Below are 17148 nucleotides of genomic sequence, written 5' to 3' on the forward strand. Positions count from 1 at the left end.
GAAGAATATTACTGTTTTCTGTCTTTCAACAGTAATATTTAGGCATAATTTATTACAAATACTAACAGAACTATCCGTTAGAACCTTTGAAGATACAGGCCTTAACTGGAGCCGCGTGTCCGTGACTTTGCCACCTTCCCAGGATGGTGTGGCTGTCGTTCCTTGGAACCCACTCTGAATAAGTAGCAAGGACGTGTGGACTTTCAAAAGAAGCTCCTCTTTCCGCACGCCTCCTGCTCTTCCATTCTGTTCTTCTAAAAAGAGTGTTTCTTAATGTACAGATTTACTAATTCCTACAGCGCTAGACCCCAGAGAGAAAACTGCACGAAAGCAGCCCACAGCTCGGAGCAAGGCGGTCTGGTGTAATCTCTCTCAGCTGCTTTTCTGAGGTTTCACACATTCACAAAAATAACAGCATTTTTAGCTGATCCCAATAGATTTTTCTCTGCAGCTGCATCCCTTGAAAAAGCTTTTTGTTCCAGTTCTTAAAGTCTAAGTATTGAAAGTAATTTGGAAAAAAAAAAAAAAAAGGGAAAGAAAGAAAGAAAGAAAAACATCCCAATTATGATTTGTGTGTGTGGTGATGACTTCAAGGGCTGACTGGCTGCAAACGGGCTCGGGAGCACAAGCCAGTGTGCCCACGGAGAAGACGGGCGCTTCCCGGGGCATCCGTGGGCACGCCGCCGTGCTCACGGGCACGTGGCGGGGTCGGCTTTTTTGGCAGGACCTCTGGTCTCAACCTGCAGAGATGCTAACGATATTAGCAAATTAGCACCACAAAGCTTGCCAGCTAATTCGCCAGAGCCCTGCTCACTCTCTCTCTGCTGTAATTAAAACTAATTATTTTCTAAAACATAGTAATACATGAATATGTGCAATAATCATTTTGTAGTGGGCAATCTGTAGAGCCTTTTTTAACGCTTCTTTTTTTTTTTTTTTTTTTTTTTGGACTTTATGCAACATGTGCACTGCCTTGGTTGAGCCAGCATTTTCGTTTGCAGAATGTAGAATGGGTTCTGTTCATAAAACCTCAGGTTTACTTTATTTTGAAATAGGAATGTTTTCTGGCTTTCACTCATTTACAAGGCTCATAATTCTCTCCACTCGCCCTTGTCTGTTTCCAACTCTCCTCACACATCTGTTTGTGTCGCACTCCCGGCCCAGTGTTGTGCAGATGGTTTTCACAGTGGGGTTCTGTAGAAATTCAGCTGTTATTCCCTGGACGTCTACACTGATTCCCTACTGTAGCCTTGTGCTTCCTTTAAAAAGAAATCTGAACCCATATTTTTAGCTTGAAAATGTCTATCCGTATGGGTAATAAATGCGTCTAAATCAGTTGTTCTTCGGAGAACCTTTCAATCTAAAGCCTGGATGAACTTGGTAGAATTTCTGAGCCTAGAGATGGAGAGTGAGTTTTGCCAGGGAGCGTAGAGTTGACTCTTGGGCTGCTGGGCGTTTGAGCTGCTGCTGGGGATTGATAAGTGCACATACGGTCCCAGACTGAAAGAAAAGCAGCCCCACTGCAAACTAATTAGAAATCCTTTCCCTCGAAAAGAACTTTTGATTATTGTTTTTGAAGTCATTTGTTACGATTGTTTTCCATCGTTGCAGACCAGGCCACATGGAATAGATAAGATTTTCAAATGAAACCATATAAAATGTCAAATGAATTTGCCAACTATAGACTATGTAAACTTAGGAAATTAAGAAAGCACAACATCCTCTAGTCACCAGGTAGAAAATACACACATCCACTCTTTCCTTTCAACACCCGATGAGCAGTTTAAACATTGGACTTCTTTCCACTTGTCACCTACTCCATTAAATAACGCTGTAATCATTTTGAGAAGATAACGTTGATACGAGTTGACTTTCCGTGGTGGGGTGTTGAATAAATGATTGCATTTGTGTTTTTTCTTTTTAAGTTAAAAAAGGACCACCAGAATATCGTGCTGTCTAGATGTCAGAAACGAGTGTGCTCTGAGTTACGATTTCTTTTTTCTTTTCTTCCTTCAAGGGAAATGCAAGTGCCCCACGCATCACTCAGTAACTTGTGTTAGCAGGAGCCCAGCCTGACGAATCACATGTATAATCCTAAACTCTTTCTCCTGTTTTCGATTAGCATCTATGGGTCTTGCAGATATGATGTCTCCTGGCGAATCCAAATTGCCCCTGCCTCTCAAAGCAGACGGTAAAGAAGAAGGCACTCCACAGCCCGAGAGCAAGTCGAAGGTATTTCCTTTCTCCTCTGCACGCGGTGTGGGGTCTGCCTCGCTGAAGCTGCCATGTTGTTCTGTAGTCACGGTGTTGGCCTACACTTTCGTCGCCATTTTCTTCTCTTCTGCATGCCTCCATTTTGTGCACCATGTTTGTAGTTTTCTTTCCTTTCCCCACCCCCCCCTTCATGGTGTGGATCTGAAAGTTACTAGTTCTTACGGCATTTAACTCCTGGCTGTGGGAGAGGGGAGGAGGGACGAGACCCACCTGAGAGAAACGCTTCGGGGGTGGGGAGAAGTAAGGGGCCTTGCCTGGTTTTGACACTTGCAGCCATTTTCTCTGCCTTCAGTTTATAGCTTCCTGTTTTGGCCGCCTCAGCAACAACAACATACTTAATATTTTGCTTTCCTGCCTTATTTGATAAATAAGGTGAACAGCTTTTTTTTTTTTTTTTCCTTTCTTTCTTTCATAAGGGGTAACCCATGCTTAGCATTCCGTGTCAGCTTGAAGTAAGCATGGTGGCTTAGTGGCCTTCTCCGGCATCCAGCGAACTGACCAAATTCTACTAATTAAGAATGTTGTTCTAATACCTTTATATGTGTGTGTCTTTGTGTGTCTGTTCGTACATGTCTTTATATATATCCATTATATATAAAAATCAGTCTGTTAAACTGGATGTGCTTTTTGTTATTTTAAATAAAGTTTGCCCTACCTTTGTCATTTTTTTTTTTTATTCCTCTACCACAGGATAGCTACAGCTCTCAGGGTATATCTCAGCCCCCAACCCCCGGCAACCTGCCAGTCCCTTCCCCAATGTCCCCCAGCTCTGCTAGCATCTCCTCATTTCATGGAGATGAAAGCGATAGCATTAGCAGCCCAGGCTGGCCAAAGACTCCATCAAGCCCTGTAAGTGGCTCTGGTTTTTTGTGGTTTTCGTTTTTTTTTGTTTTTGTTTTTGTTTTTTGGGGGTTTTTTGATAATTAAGTAATTCTACTTTAATGCTTGCTGATTGATTTGTTTTATAAGACTTTTTCTTCATAATTTATCCATGAAAGGGTTTGCTTTGTGATTGTAGCAGTAACAAAATGAGTAAAGTTTGTGCAAATCTGTAGAAGTTGATTTCTGATAATGAAACCGCTGTTATAAAGAAGCACCTCGATATGAAGCATGTGATTGTGTTACCGGGTCCAAACTCCTTCACCCAGTGACTTTGTTTAAATGTCTGATCCGTTGTGCACTTACAGAAGATCTTTAAAACGAGTTACTTCTCCATTTACATGGAAACTAATAGCAGCCAAGGAGTAAATGACAAGTTTGGCCTTTGGCCTAAATCTTTCATGGGCTGTTGTATCTGAAACATCTTATTTCAAAACTGCCTACCTGAAAATAGAGATGTGACACTCTGGGCAGGGGTTAACACAATATCAGCCCTACTTTGTTTCATTCCACCTGTCAGAAATTAACAGCAAAGCTGTAGAAATGTTCCTGTAAGTGAATATTTGGAAGGCTACTTTTAGAATAATATTATGTACCTGCATTAGAATGAGTGGAGATAGAAAAATTACATCCTGCACAAGACTGCTGATAATCTTGAAATTAAGTGTTGATTTCCTTATGATACAGAGAAAACAAAAATGGTGATGTGCATATAAGGGAATTTTTTAGTCTTAATGTTCTTCTGTCCATAGAGCTCGGTCTTTATTTTCCTACTGAAGAAATTAATTCTGTGCCATTAAAAAAAAAAAAAAAGAATAAAATGGCACTGTAGTAACCTTTATTTTACATTCATATAGGGAATCAAAAGATCTGTTTAAAAAAAAAAAGCCTTAACATGCAATTACTTGCCAAGAAGGCTTAATTAACACGCTAATTTTTGTTAAGACGACGTATTGAAGAGTACAGCTCAGGAAAAGCGAGTTGGAGGGAAGAAGTCTCTATGTGCAGAATCTGGCAATCTAGTCAAAACCCCAAAAGGAGGCTGCTATTAATTATCCATTCACTGGTTTAAACAGATAGAACTGAAGGTTTGAAGGGTTGGTGGTTCCAGTAAATGTTTGTAAAATTCATGTGGAGCTCTAGTATAACCAGCATTTTCCTTTTCAGAGGAAGAAAGGGCAATATTCGCTGTTACCTTCTCTGTAGACATGTTTTGCTTTTGCAGCAACGGAGATGAAATGAAAAATGCTCTCGGGCGGGTTTGCAGAACTAACAGGAAGGGGGAGGGCAACTCCCGCATCTTGATGGCTTTGTGTCATTGGCTTTGAGTCTCAGAAGGCAGCCCACGTTCCGGGGGTTTTCCCCACAATCTCCCCTGGTGTTGTGTTGTGTTTTGTCTTCATCACAAGAAGAGCATTTTTGAATCGGCATACTCTCAGGTTAGCAGGTAGAACTCAGATTAAAACTTTTCAAAAACATGTATTATGTTGGCTCGGAGGGAAACATTTTAGAGGCCGAAAATCATAATCGTTCAAACCTTAAGATAATAATCAAGAATAACAATTTGTGAAAAACAAAGACTACTGATAGATGGTCTTATATATTATACGTTTAAAATGCCACTTTACTGACTCTGGCTTATAAAGATGGAGTGAGATATTTATGATACTTTGACTAGTCAGGTGATCTCCATCCAATGAGTCCCAGAGGAAAGAAACTATTACCAAAACCGCACTTTCCACTTAAATATAAGAAAAAAGCAAACTGAAGTGTTGACTTCATGTCCTGAGTATAATATAATTCGACATAAGGTTGCATACTCCTTTTTTCTAAACATTCCCACATCCGTTATCTCTTCCTGTACCATAACCATTGTATGTTTAAGAACGGGCAAGCAAATGTCCAGCTCCAGTGGTAGAGAAGGACCGGGAAAGCCGTGGTCCCAGGTAGAAGGATTCAGATGACGGCTCTGTATGGAAAAAATGGCGCCTGTCTTGGATGAGATGCTAATTTAAAGAAGGGAACCAAATGCAATCGGAAGGAATGACCAGAGAGTATCTGTGCTGTCAAATCACTGCTGATATATACGATTTAGGAATATTTAACTGTTCTTTCTGAGACACAACTTCAGTTTGCACTTAAAATTGCTCCTACCAGTGTCTCTAATAAAGCCTGTCTAATAGAAGGCCTGAAATGGACTGAATAATAAAGATGTTCAGTGCTTTGACAGTGTGCTATGGACCAACATTGTTTTGTTACAGAACATTCTAAAATAAAAATAAACATTTGCACATACACAGATTACCAGGCATATGGTAAAGACTGCTGAAATGTAAATCTGCCTTGGAGATTTGAGGAAAAATGTACTTATAGACTTAATTAAACTATATGCAAGGAAAACATTTGTGGCGCCATAATGTCTTACTGTAATTCTTCAGCAATCTCCGTTCCCTTCTCTTGCGCCCATGACAGTTACAGGCACTAGAATACCATTTTTACAACACAGAAGCAATGTGAGGTGCTCCTAGTGACCTGGAAGAGGTAACCCGTCTTTCTGCAGGGCTGGTGTGTTTGCCCAGTGTCCGTGGCTAGAGCGTGTGATGACACCCATCCGAAGGTTGCATCGAAGCTGGTGTCTGTGAACAGAAAAAGTACATGTTGAGCCTAATCGACGATAAAGTATATACTCTTTTATTTCCTAGCACTTATGTTTCCCTTTATGTCCTTTTCCTCTGTTCGGACACCCAAAGACTAACTTTGATAACTGGCCAGTAAACAGACCTTGAGGCTGGGAGTAGAGACGGAATGTGGCAGTCATGGGCACAACCCCTCCTCAGCTTTCAGTCTTGTTGGATTGTGTCCACGGTCACTCAGCACCCCGGCCTCTGAAATCCTGTTACAGATCCCTCCAGTGTGCAGTCGCTGTTGGGGATTCAAAATCGGCTCGAACCCTGCCTCGTGGAACATAAAGTCTAGTCAGGAGAACGCAGGGCAGACAGATGATCCCACGCAAAACACGGGCTTTTTATAGGCCGTGTAACCAAGGGCCGCCAAGGACAAATAGAGCGGGAGACAGTGATTCAGATGAGGGAGCCTGTGTGCCTGGGAGGCCTCTTCCAGGAACTGACGCGTCACCTGAGGCCTGACCACTTCTCCTCCAGATGCATTTTCCTACATTATGGTGCCATGAAAATCCTTAAGTCTTCTTTGAAGATTTAAAGCTATGAAAAATAAAATGATCCTATTAAAAACCACTGTCTTCATTAAGCTTTTCTAACTTTATGAGAACAAATTGAGACATACAAAAGTTAATTAAATTCAAGTTCATTTAACAAAGAAAGGTAAGGAAAGGTAAAATATGTATGGCCAAAGTAAGTACACTATTATTTGAGGCTTATCTCAGGTTAGGAGATACACTCATTTCACAAATGGGAACAGACATCTGCATCGCCCCACTGCTCGGGGCCTGATGAACAGTCCTTCCGGACCCCTTCCCCAGTTTGGCATCAGAGAGGACCAGGCCAGAGATGGCCTGGATCTTAGATTCAGAACGCTGGTAGAGCCACTCAAGGTAATTTTACATTGAAACGATCGCTTTTATTTCTCTTACCTTTTAATTGAATGTCAAACTTTTACCTCTCAATTTGTTACAAATAAAATGCAAGTGAGAGGGTTGGTGGGTTTTTTTTTCTTTTTTGATTGATTTTAGGTGATAAAATCTCATTTTTTAAAAAGACAGTGGGCCCATTTTGTATTGCACCCCAAAAGGGAAAAAAAAAAATTTTAACTAGCATTTAGAAACTAACCACCCCCCTTAGTGATGACAGAGCTTCTGGAATGTGTAAAATGTGGTAGGACAATTTCTTTTCCCAGTCAAATATTCTTTGGGTATATGAATATGGAAAAGAAAATTTAAAAACATATTATTTGAATATACAGTGTGTTCCAGATTCTGAGTGTATATATGGATATATATATATATATATATATATATATGAATGTGTATATATTTTAAGCTCTAAAGTAATTTTTTTTATTTATTTTTTTTTCTAAAGTAATTTTTAAGTGACTTACTCTTGAGCCTCAGCATCAATGTAAATTCTAAAAGATCACACTTTTTTTTAATCCCACCACCCTAAATTTTTTATTTACATCAACTGTATTCACCCATTTTTTATGTATTTGATGTAAAGGTTTTATGCCTCAATAATTCTGAATCCGAAGGCTTAAAATTTCAGTGGAAATAGCCTGGGAGAGGTGCCTTCAATTAGAGGAATGTTGTTATTTTCATTCTCAAGCATCCTCTCTGAGGTCCTACTTTCACTGGGGATCATTTACTAACAAAGTAACATCAAACTTCAATGGCAGTCATGTTATTTGACCCCCCAAATTTCAGCAATGTGTTTAAAACGGTTAAGCCAAATACAATGGAAAAGAGTTAAGAGGAAGTCCCATCTAAAATGAGGACTATCCATTGCAAATGATAAGCTGGTAAAGACACATGAGGAAGTAAATTATTGTTCCAAGGAAATCTTGATTGAGAATTTAGAAGTGAATTTTTCACAGCAGCCCTGGAACTGCAGATATTAAAGCACACAAGTTATTGTTACAGACATAAGAGGCATAAAAGAAAAATATACATTTGGGCTGTACCAAAAATGTTAGCTTCCCAGATCACATAATCCAGAAGGTGGGCTTCAGTTGTGCACAAACAGCAAATTTTGACATTTTACTATCACATAGAATTAGAAAACCGAAGATAAGAATTAGAGCTTCAGTATAAACCACACGAGCACATAAACCCATGTGTATAAAAGTAAACACATACATGTATCCATAGATCTGCAGGGAATATGAAATAGCCCATGTGTTTGTGATTAAAGCATGGTTGCCTGAGAAATCTGTTAAAACAATTCCTACAAGCGCCTTGCCTTGGCAGAGAAGTCCAAGAAACCTTACGTAGGGAAAGCTAGTCATCGTGAGTAAATGCCAAAACTTTAGCTGGCTTAGTTAATAAAGCTTACAAAGGAGCAGAAACCACACCACTGGTCCCTATGAATTGTGACCTACCTTCTATATTTCAGCAAGTCCCATATCTGTTCTCCATAAGATTTAGCATTTTAATGAAGACACACATCATTGACTCTTATTTTAACAAGGAAAAACAAGAGTCCGTTTAGTTTTTTGGGCTCTATAATATTACATAAATGTGAAATTTTAAGTTCACTGTGATTCTTCTATGAACTCGCACCCTCTTATTTTTAAAAGTGACATGGGGCGTCCTTGGAAACTTGCCTTCTGGGATTCAACGCTTATATCAATCAAGTGAAAAAGGGTTTTGTTTTTTTGTTTTTTAAGTATATAAAAGGGGGAGTTTGGGCCCTTTATTTAAAGTCAAAGTAAAGTCTTAATTAAGAAAATGTATAGTTTGTGCCTGAACTAGTAGCCTTCATTCCTGATTGTTGTGTGATAGCGGTAGTTTTTAAATTTCTTCTCTTCTTGTGTTTGGTAGCTCATTACTTTTTTCTCACCTTCTTCCCTTTCCCTCTGCCCACCCATTCCCCACTTCCAAATGCTCTTTCTGGGCGCTAGAAGTCCAGCTCATCCACCACCACTGGGGAAAAGATCACAAAGGTGTATGAGTTGGGGAATGAGCCGGAGAGAAAGCTGTGGGTCGACCGATACCTTACCTTCATGGAAGAGAGAGGCTCCCCCGTCTCCAGTCTGCCCGCGGTGGGCAAGAAGCCCTTGGACCTGTTCCGGCTCTACATCTGCGTCAAAGAGATCGGAGGTTTGGCACAGGTGAGAGTGCGAGTGAGTGAATGAGGAGACGTTGTGCGTAAGCTCCCAAAGGTTTCTTTGTACTTTTTTTTTTTTTTTTTTTTAAATAAAAAGCTAAGCCCATGGGATTCATGTCTGTGTGCTGTGCGGGGAGAGCACTGGGGTGGGGCCCTGGGCCTGGCACCAACTTGTAGTGTGACCTTGGCAGGTCACTTTTACATGGACCTCCATTCTCATCTACAAAATGAGACGGTCGGGCTGGATTTTTCTTTAGGTTCCCTGACAGCTCTAGAAATCTGTGGAATCTGCCAAGATTTCATAGTAAATGCTCCAGGAATGTTTTGCAAATGACCAAATTAATTGTCCGGATCAGTTCTAAATCCAAAGCAATTTATTAAGAAAACGAAGTCCTGTATCTCACAGCATGTCCACAGTGCCCGAGTGGTAAGAGGGGCATTTCTGCACAGAACTGGGGCTGGGGTGCAGGAGGGGTGGCATCAGGGTGTGGAATTTCAGAAGGCACTCTTCAGGCTTGTGCGGTGCCTCCCCTGCCCCTGCCTGACTCTCTGAACCAGTGCTCCCCTAAACTTGGTACCCTGGGGGCCAAACTTTCCTCCCCCTGGTCCTGGCTCTGCTGTGGTCTGGAGTCTAGCACATGAGTGCATGTCCTGCGAGAGGAGCAGGGAAGGGGTCCCAGGTAAGTGCTCACTGCGTGCTGGGCACCGTGCTTTCCGTTTGTTCCGGCATGGTCTTTCTGAATACCCGTTAAATGCAGGCGTCATCAGCCCCAAAGAGGAGAGGACACTGTAACAGAATGAAACACGGTTGGGTGGCCCAGGGACTCTCAGGGTAGCTGTAGGCCAGGTCTGTCAGATTCTAAGACACGTGACCCCCCATCTTCCTGTAGCTCTCAGGCTGGTTATCCGTTAGCATTACTTGGGGAGGGAAGAAGAATTACTTGGGGAGCTTTAAAAACCTGTCAGCACCTGGGCTCCCACCCGGATCACTGAAAGGAGCTGCTCTGGGCTCAGGTGGTCCAGTACACAGTGTGGGACCCTGCACTCTGCCCCGGTGCCGCAGGGTCGCTAACCATTCGGGAATGAGTCACCTAATCCACGGGTACCACTGAGGGCCCGCCTTGCTCTCAGTGCCTCGCAGCTCTAGGGGAAGCAGGCCAGGCCTTTGTCCCTAGCCTTCCCGGAGGGGCCTCATCCCACCAGAGACCTTCGGTGTACGCCCGAAACCAACAGAGCTTGAGCCAAGGCTTTGCAGAGTCAGGTCGTACAGCGCAGACCAAGTGCATGAGTGGTGGTCAGTGGAGGGAGAGCTCAAGATACAAAACTCTCTCCTACACCTAGACCCCCTCACCTTTCCTCTCTGCACCTGCTCCCCCAACCTTTCCCCTCTACCCTAACCCCATGGCATAGATTTTTTAGAATCCTCAGGACACTATACAGTTGGGTTTCACCCTCACAGAAGCATAGAGCTTGTCCAGACCCCTTACTTTTCCTCCGTCGACAGCGTGAATTACCTACCATGTTGGGTCTGTGGGTGAGGTTCATTGCCTACCTGGCTAACAAGGGCTGCTTGAGCGCAGCTGTGATGCACGATGGTGAGCCGCGTGGCCACGTTGCCCTTCACCCCGTCTTGGTTTCTACCTGGCCGCCCTGAGCTGCAGTCAGAGTGGGCACTGGCAGCCACGTAGAGGTCGGTGCAGAGCCTTGCTTTTCAGGGCAGCCCAGGCAACACGCCTCTTATCCCTTCGGAAGCATTTCGCGAGCATTTTGTTTATCACACACCATTTAGTACTAAGTAAATGGACATAAAGAGCTTTGTGATGAAGTTTGAATCCAAAAATTGAACATTTCATTAAAAACCACTGTCGCCTTAACATTTAACCATGCTCCTTACTTAGCGCCAGGCGCGTCTAAAGGCAGAGTATTCCCCAAATATTCGCAGGTCTGTGTGCTTCCTTCGGATGTCCAACCTTGCTTAACTGTCCCAAGTGGAAACCGAAAGTTAATGCCTAAAGTCCTTTTGTAGCATCCCAGGATTTCTCTCCTTTTTTCTCTTCACGTTGCGGCTCTATTCTCTGCAGCCTGAGTGTCAGTGGGAACCCTGCGTGGCCCTGCCCCTTCCCCAGCTCGCAGGTGCCCACCACGTCGGCTCGCTCGTGGCTTCACAGAGCCACCCAGGGTGGATGGCTGGTGCTGGCTTCCAGTGAGGGGCCCTCTGCCCAACACCCTAAGAAAGTCTCCCGTGAGAGAAGAGATGCAGGCTAGAATTACAGGGAGCTCGGGCTGGTGGAAAGAAACACTGTTTTTCGTATCAGAGCTCAGCACTTAAATTGCAAAGTAGTTCTGTTACTGCTTTTTAAGTTCTTTTTCGGGTGACTTTTTTTTTTTTTTTTTTTTTTTTAAGATGAGAGGTGGGCTGGGGATGAGCGCGGGTGAGAGTGTACATTTGCTCAAAAAAATCGCGGGCTCTGAGCAGCAACGGCCTGGAATGGTGCGACGCATTAGAAGGCACACCAAGCAGAAGAATCGCAAGGAGCAATGCTTTTTATGTAGCTATCAGCAGGTCCCTTAATGGTTTTATAACTGTAAATGCTGTCTATGCACTACTGAGTGGGAGTAATGAGCATTCGTTAAGAGAGGCAAATGAAAAAAAAAAAAGTAAACCAAGACATTAAGTGCTTTTTTTTTTTTTTTTTTTTTTTTTCTGGCTTTAAACAAGCCACTTTGCTGCAAACCAATGATCCTGCTTTTTTTTTTTTTTTTTTTTTTTTGCTAGGTTAATAAAAACAAGAAGTGGCGTGAGCTGGCAACCAACCTAAATGTTGGCACTTCAAGCAGTGCAGCGAGCTCCCTGAAAAAGCAGTATATCCAGTACCTGTTTGCCTTTGAGTGCAAGATTGAGCGCGGGGAGGAGCCCCCGCCGGAAGTCTTCAGCACCGCGGACACCAAGAAGCAGCCGAAGCTCCAGCCGCCCTCTCCTGGTAAGCGGGAGTACTACACTTGTCGCCGGGGAAAGGCGAGGCACCTGCACCCCCACCCCAGGGCGCTGGAGGCCACCCGCCACTCATGTTCTGAGAAGGCCACTTCACAGTAAAGCAAACAGAACGCGGGATCTCTGAGGACAAGGGGCGTTTTGTTGTGTTCTGTTTAATTGAACCCCCCCCCCCGGGTCGGCAGTGCTTAAGGGAGGCGAGCATGCGGTTTGGGACGCTGCCCTCTGGGGCCAACATTTCCAAGGCTTTCTGTGGAATTCTGAGCTGTAGACCTTTATTCCTTATACAGGTATTTAAAAACATCCCGTCTAATTCTGTCAAAATAAGTATCCCCGGTAACCTTTTATTCCTTGTACAAGTATTTTTAAATATTCCATTTAACTCTGTCAAAATAAGTGTCCCCGGTAACCTGTGCTCATACTTTTGTGCTACTAGAAAATGCCACCCTATAGGTTTGACAGCCAGTTCCTACCAGCTGTGCCTGTGTCAGCGACACTCAGAGTTGTATGTTAGCAAAATGAAATTTGGACTTCTTTTTACTGTCCCCTGCTCAGCATGTTCTCACTTGTAGGGAATCTAGCAAACTGTCACGGTAAAGGTCCATGCAGCCCTATTTCTGAGACCGAATAGCCCATTAGCTCTGACCTAGAGGCCAGGAGTCTTAGGAATACTACCTAGGAATAACGCAGTTCACCTAAATCCTCATAAGCAAAACCAAGCGAATGCCTTCTCTCCTGTGTCTCTACTCAACTGTTCGAGACCCTGCCATTCTCTCAGCTCTCCTGCTAGCCTTAGTTCTACCTGTTAGCGTTTCAAATTACTGACTCATTATATTCTAATAAATACAGTATTCAAGATAGGAAGAAATTTACATCCTCCTGAGTTCTGGGTGGTGACCTCACTCAAGTCCGATCCAACCGTGTTCTTGTCTTTCTGGCCACATCCAAGCCCTGTGATGGGGTCAGCACTTAGCCGTGCTGTCCCACGTACAAGGTGAGGGCCGTACCTGCCACTGTCCATCACACAGGATTGCCCTGGGATCAAATGCCAGTATTTCTTAGGCACTTAAAGTGTGCCAGGCACCTCTCTAAGTGCTTTTCCATTCAATCGCATCCCCCCTATGATGCACAGATACTGTCCCAAAGTCCATGAGAAAACTAAGGCACATAAAATCTTGACTAACTGGCCCCAGATCTCCTGCTAGTGAGTGCTATCCAACCCTGGCATTATGCCTAGACCTACTGTATTCCTCTGTCCGTATTTGAAATAGCATTGTAACAGGGAAGCCTTTTGCACACACAAGAAGGTGTCTGTGAGCCAAAGAAAGAAATTGTTTTCTTTTTAATTATTTCCTCTTGCTGCTTTCTGGATGGCAGTGCTAGTACCTAAGGTCACGAATCAAGGGATCTCACATAGCTACTTCCGTGGGCCAAAGCGCACTTGCAGGGAATACACCTCGATATATATTTAGATCTGACAGTTCTGAACACAACTAGAAATCCTCTCCGGCCCCACCCTTAAGGATTCGAAGGCTTTGCAGTTACGATGTACCTTAAAAACTGTGAAATCTAATTTTAAAAGTCTCACAACATTACATTCCGTTCACAGAGTAAAACAAGCCGCCTGTGAACGGCTCTGAAACTATTTTTCCTAAATAAAAACTCAGTGGGGTGTAGGGACCAAAGTGGCGATGTCTGCAAAGATGTAAAGGTATATTTTATTTGCCGGGGAAAAGCTTGTGTCACTGAATGGGCAGCACTTCTGTACGGAGAATGGCTCTCCCAGCGTGACCAGCTTCAGTACAAGAAATCCCGCTGAGGCATAGACCCTTCAGAAAGTGTAGGGCCTCTTCTCTCAACAGTCAGCTCTTTCCTTTTTCCCTTTTTTTTAAAACTACCGTTTTTGTGGCAACATTATCGTTTTAACTGCACAAAAGAGCTCGGATTGCAGATGCACTTCTGATAGCACATTCTTCGCAGTGGTCCACATGGTCCAAAGGCTTGTGAAACAGGAAGCAGGGGAAGGAGGGCGTCCTGAGCTGAGCCTCCCAGTCAGGGCGCGGCCCAGGCGGCCCCGTGCGGAGCACACGGGGCCAGCCTGCCTCCTCACCTGTTCTGTGCGCCGCTCAGCCAGACAGAAGGACACGCTTGTCAGTAGGGTCCTGACCGACATCAGCCCCATAACCAAAAAGCCACGCTCCTGCCTGGCATCCGTTAAGGAAAACGACTCTGAAACATTTTTGTCGTCAAAGAAGGAAAACAAATAATAATAATTGTTCCCAACCGTTAGCCATGTTAGGGTTTCGTATACTACAAAATTTTTAAAAGCTAATCTTCAGCCAGAATTCGTGTTCTTAGAAGTCCGTCTTTCCCATAAGAAGGTAATGGTAGCTTCTTTCTTACCAGCACGTCCAGGCAAACTAGACTAAAAGATTCCTGAGAAACGTGCCAGATTGCTCTTCACAGGGCCGCTCGGAAGCAACCCAAATCCCGGATCATTTGGTCCTGTTAGCATCGTGAGTCGTCCACCCGGCCCCCCTTTTTGAGGCGACGTGGCTGACGTGGCCTGAAATTCATTTCTGCCAGCCTCTGGGAGGTGTCACCCCTCAGCCCTTGGGGGCGCGCCACGATCCTCACTCGTGAGTGGCCGTGCGGCTTCTCGCGCCCGAGACCCGTGTGGCTGTCTTCCAGTGACTAGAGCAAGTCCACGAGAGAAAGCTCCCGAATGAAAGCCGGGCAAGGCCTGGGGTATGGTTGCACCTCTGAGGCACCAGTGGGGATCTCGCTATAACAAGCCCGTAAAAGTTTGTGGAGTTCTGCTGAACAGCTGCGGGAATCGGCCTCCCCAAGTGGCCCGCGCGGCCCGTAAGCTGGGTGGGGGGCCGGGGGGTGGGGGGAGCAAGGAAGCTCGCACATTCAATTAGTGAGTCTGTAACCAAAAACCCATCCATCTTTGCTGGCAGGTGGCTGACTGCATTTCTATTATTAGCTGACAGGTGATGTCACAAAACCTGTCATGGATCCAGCTAGGGAATCCTCAGCGGAAGATAAATGAGAAAGGGGTTCAGGTTATAAACAAAGGTGCCCTCCGGGTGACCTCTAGTCGCTGTAGACCTGGGACATATCAGCTATTCTCCCTTCCCTCCTTCCCGCAACCCCAGCCAGAAGTAGGGCACCAGGTTCGTGCTGTGTAAATTATCTTCCCAGTTAGGAGTCTGGCTGTACAGTCTGAAGTGTGTGAATGTACTTAACCTTCCATAACCTTTCCATTGTTTACTTTCGAGTATACATTTGTAGCTTCTGGCAAAAGGTAGGGATATCCTAGAGAGTTGTGCCAGCCTCATCTATTAACGGAGCTTCAAGAGGTTGCATTCATTTTTTTTTTTTTTTCCTGAAAGGAGCAGAAAAAACACTGCCAAGAGGGAAGAATTTTTCCATTTTTTTTTTTATTAGCTGTAAATGTGAATACTTGTAAATAAGGGTCATTCTGAAATCACAGCCTGTGAACTGTTTTTCCAAAGAAGCCGTATAGGCTTGCTGTGGAGCCTGTTCTGTGATTGAAGAAGCACGTTAATTTCCGGGCGCCCGGGTGACTCAGTCGGTTGAGCGGCCGATTTCGTCTCAAGTCATGATCTCCCAGCTCGTGGGTTCGAGCCCCACGTCGGGCTCTGTGCTGACAGCTTGGAGCCTGGAGCCTGCTTCGGATTCTGTGTTTTCCGCTCTCTCTGCCCCTCCCCCACTCATGCTCACTCTCTCTCTCCTCTAAAAAATAAATAAACAACAACAACAAAAGATTTAGAAAAAAACCCAGAAGCACGTTGTTTCTCCTGCCAGCTCTGTGGGGCAGTCATGTCTAGGATTATCCTTACGTATTAATAGAAGACTGCTTTTTTCTTTTATTACCATCTACCTTTTTAATATGTATTTCCAGGGTTTCACCAAAGTTTGGTTTATAAGCATGCGTTCCTAAGCTTTTCTCTTGAGATATTGGCATGAAAAAGATTGTCTACTTTTAAAGTTAGTCCTCCCGGCATCTCTGGGAACTTCCCTGAGTCCCTCTGGACCCAGGCACCCTCTGGTCCCAGGCACCCATAGGACACCTCATACAGAAGGCAGGGCCCTGGCGGCCAGGGTCGGGATTCATCCCCCAGCCGGCCAGGCCCGGGCTGACCTGAGCTCATTGGAGACCTCTGTTCAGCCAAGGCTTTTTGAGTAGAAGTGCTGGGCTCGTTTCTATCTCTGACTCCTTCCCAGTGCACTCTGTCGTCTCCAGGGATTTGCGGAACCCCGTTTACTCTGCAGTCAAATGTGGCTGGTGGTGATTGTAGGGAGTCTTGGACAGCTTGTAAGAAAGGGACTATAGCTAATAACTTGTACGGTATCATCACTTACAAGCACTAGTAATTCTGCCATGTGTAATGGCTCTGAAAGCATTTATTATAAACCGCATGAAGGCAGGAATTTGTGTCTTTTTTGTCAGTTTTGGACACTGGCGTGCCAGGGGTAGAAATAAAGCTTGCAGTATAGTAAGCGTGTTATTTATCCAGTTAAGTATTTGTTTCATTAATAGATGAAACCAATGTCTGTTGAGCATCTAACCTGCCGAGGCCTATGATAAAGCGAGAACCCTTAAAATACTAGGTTTTCCGATAAGATGAGTTGAAATTTTGAGAAGATCTGCTCAATTCTGGGTTCTGTTATTATAATGTAATTATAGTTAAAGCCGAATCTTGGGACTCTGATAATGACATTAAAGAACTCCAAAGAGCATGACTTCAGTTTTTGTAATAATAAATCTGATTCCATAGCTCTAAAAATGACTCTGTTAATGACAGAGCATAGACATATCCAGACATCGAGGAGGCATTGAAGTGACATAAGGCTCATTACTAATTTGTGTCATTGCATTTGAACTTAAACATTTCTCATTGCCTAAGACCTGGTACTCATTTTTCTAATTTTTTCCCCTAAAATAGCACAATAGTCCATCAAATTGGTGTACCAAATTTTTCATCCTGTTTTTTTTTCTTACTCTCAGACATTTAGATTATCTCCATTATAAACAACACTGAAATAAACATTTTTCTGCCTAAAGCCTTTTTTTATATTAGATTATTTTCTTTGAGATAAATACCCAGGAAAGCAATTACCCAGTCAAGAGGTATAAATATGTTTTATGGCTCACAAATGAAGTATGTTGCCAAA

The 17148-nt window shown here is 43.8% G+C and overlaps 1 protein-coding gene across 8 annotated transcripts in view; it reads left to right on the forward strand.

The window, feature by feature from the left end:
* The window catches only part of ARID1B (AT-rich interaction domain 1B), a 433036-nt gene that overhangs the window by 395004 nt on the left and 20884 nt on the right, over window positions 1-17148 (forward strand). For 5 of the 8 annotated variants that reach the window (XM_030316661.2, XM_030316666.2, XM_030316665.2 and 2 more), the window contains 4 exons: window positions 2123-2232; window positions 2965-3123; window positions 8746-8955; window positions 11728-11932. In XM_030316661.2, the coding sequence (XP_030172521.2) occupies window positions 2123-2232; window positions 2965-3123; window positions 8746-8955; window positions 11728-11932 (684 nt within the window). The remainder of the gene's footprint in view (window positions 1-2122; window positions 2233-2964; window positions 3124-8745; window positions 8956-11727; window positions 11933-17148) is intronic. The other 3 variants (XM_030316667.2, XM_030316669.2, XM_030316662.2) reach the window with 2 other exon arrangements.

Source organism: Lynx canadensis, chromosome B2, assembly GCF_007474595.2.
Source record: "Lynx canadensis isolate LIC74 chromosome B2, mLynCan4.pri.v2, whole genome shotgun sequence".
NCBI lineage: Eukaryota > Metazoa > Chordata > Mammalia > Carnivora > Felidae > Lynx > Lynx canadensis.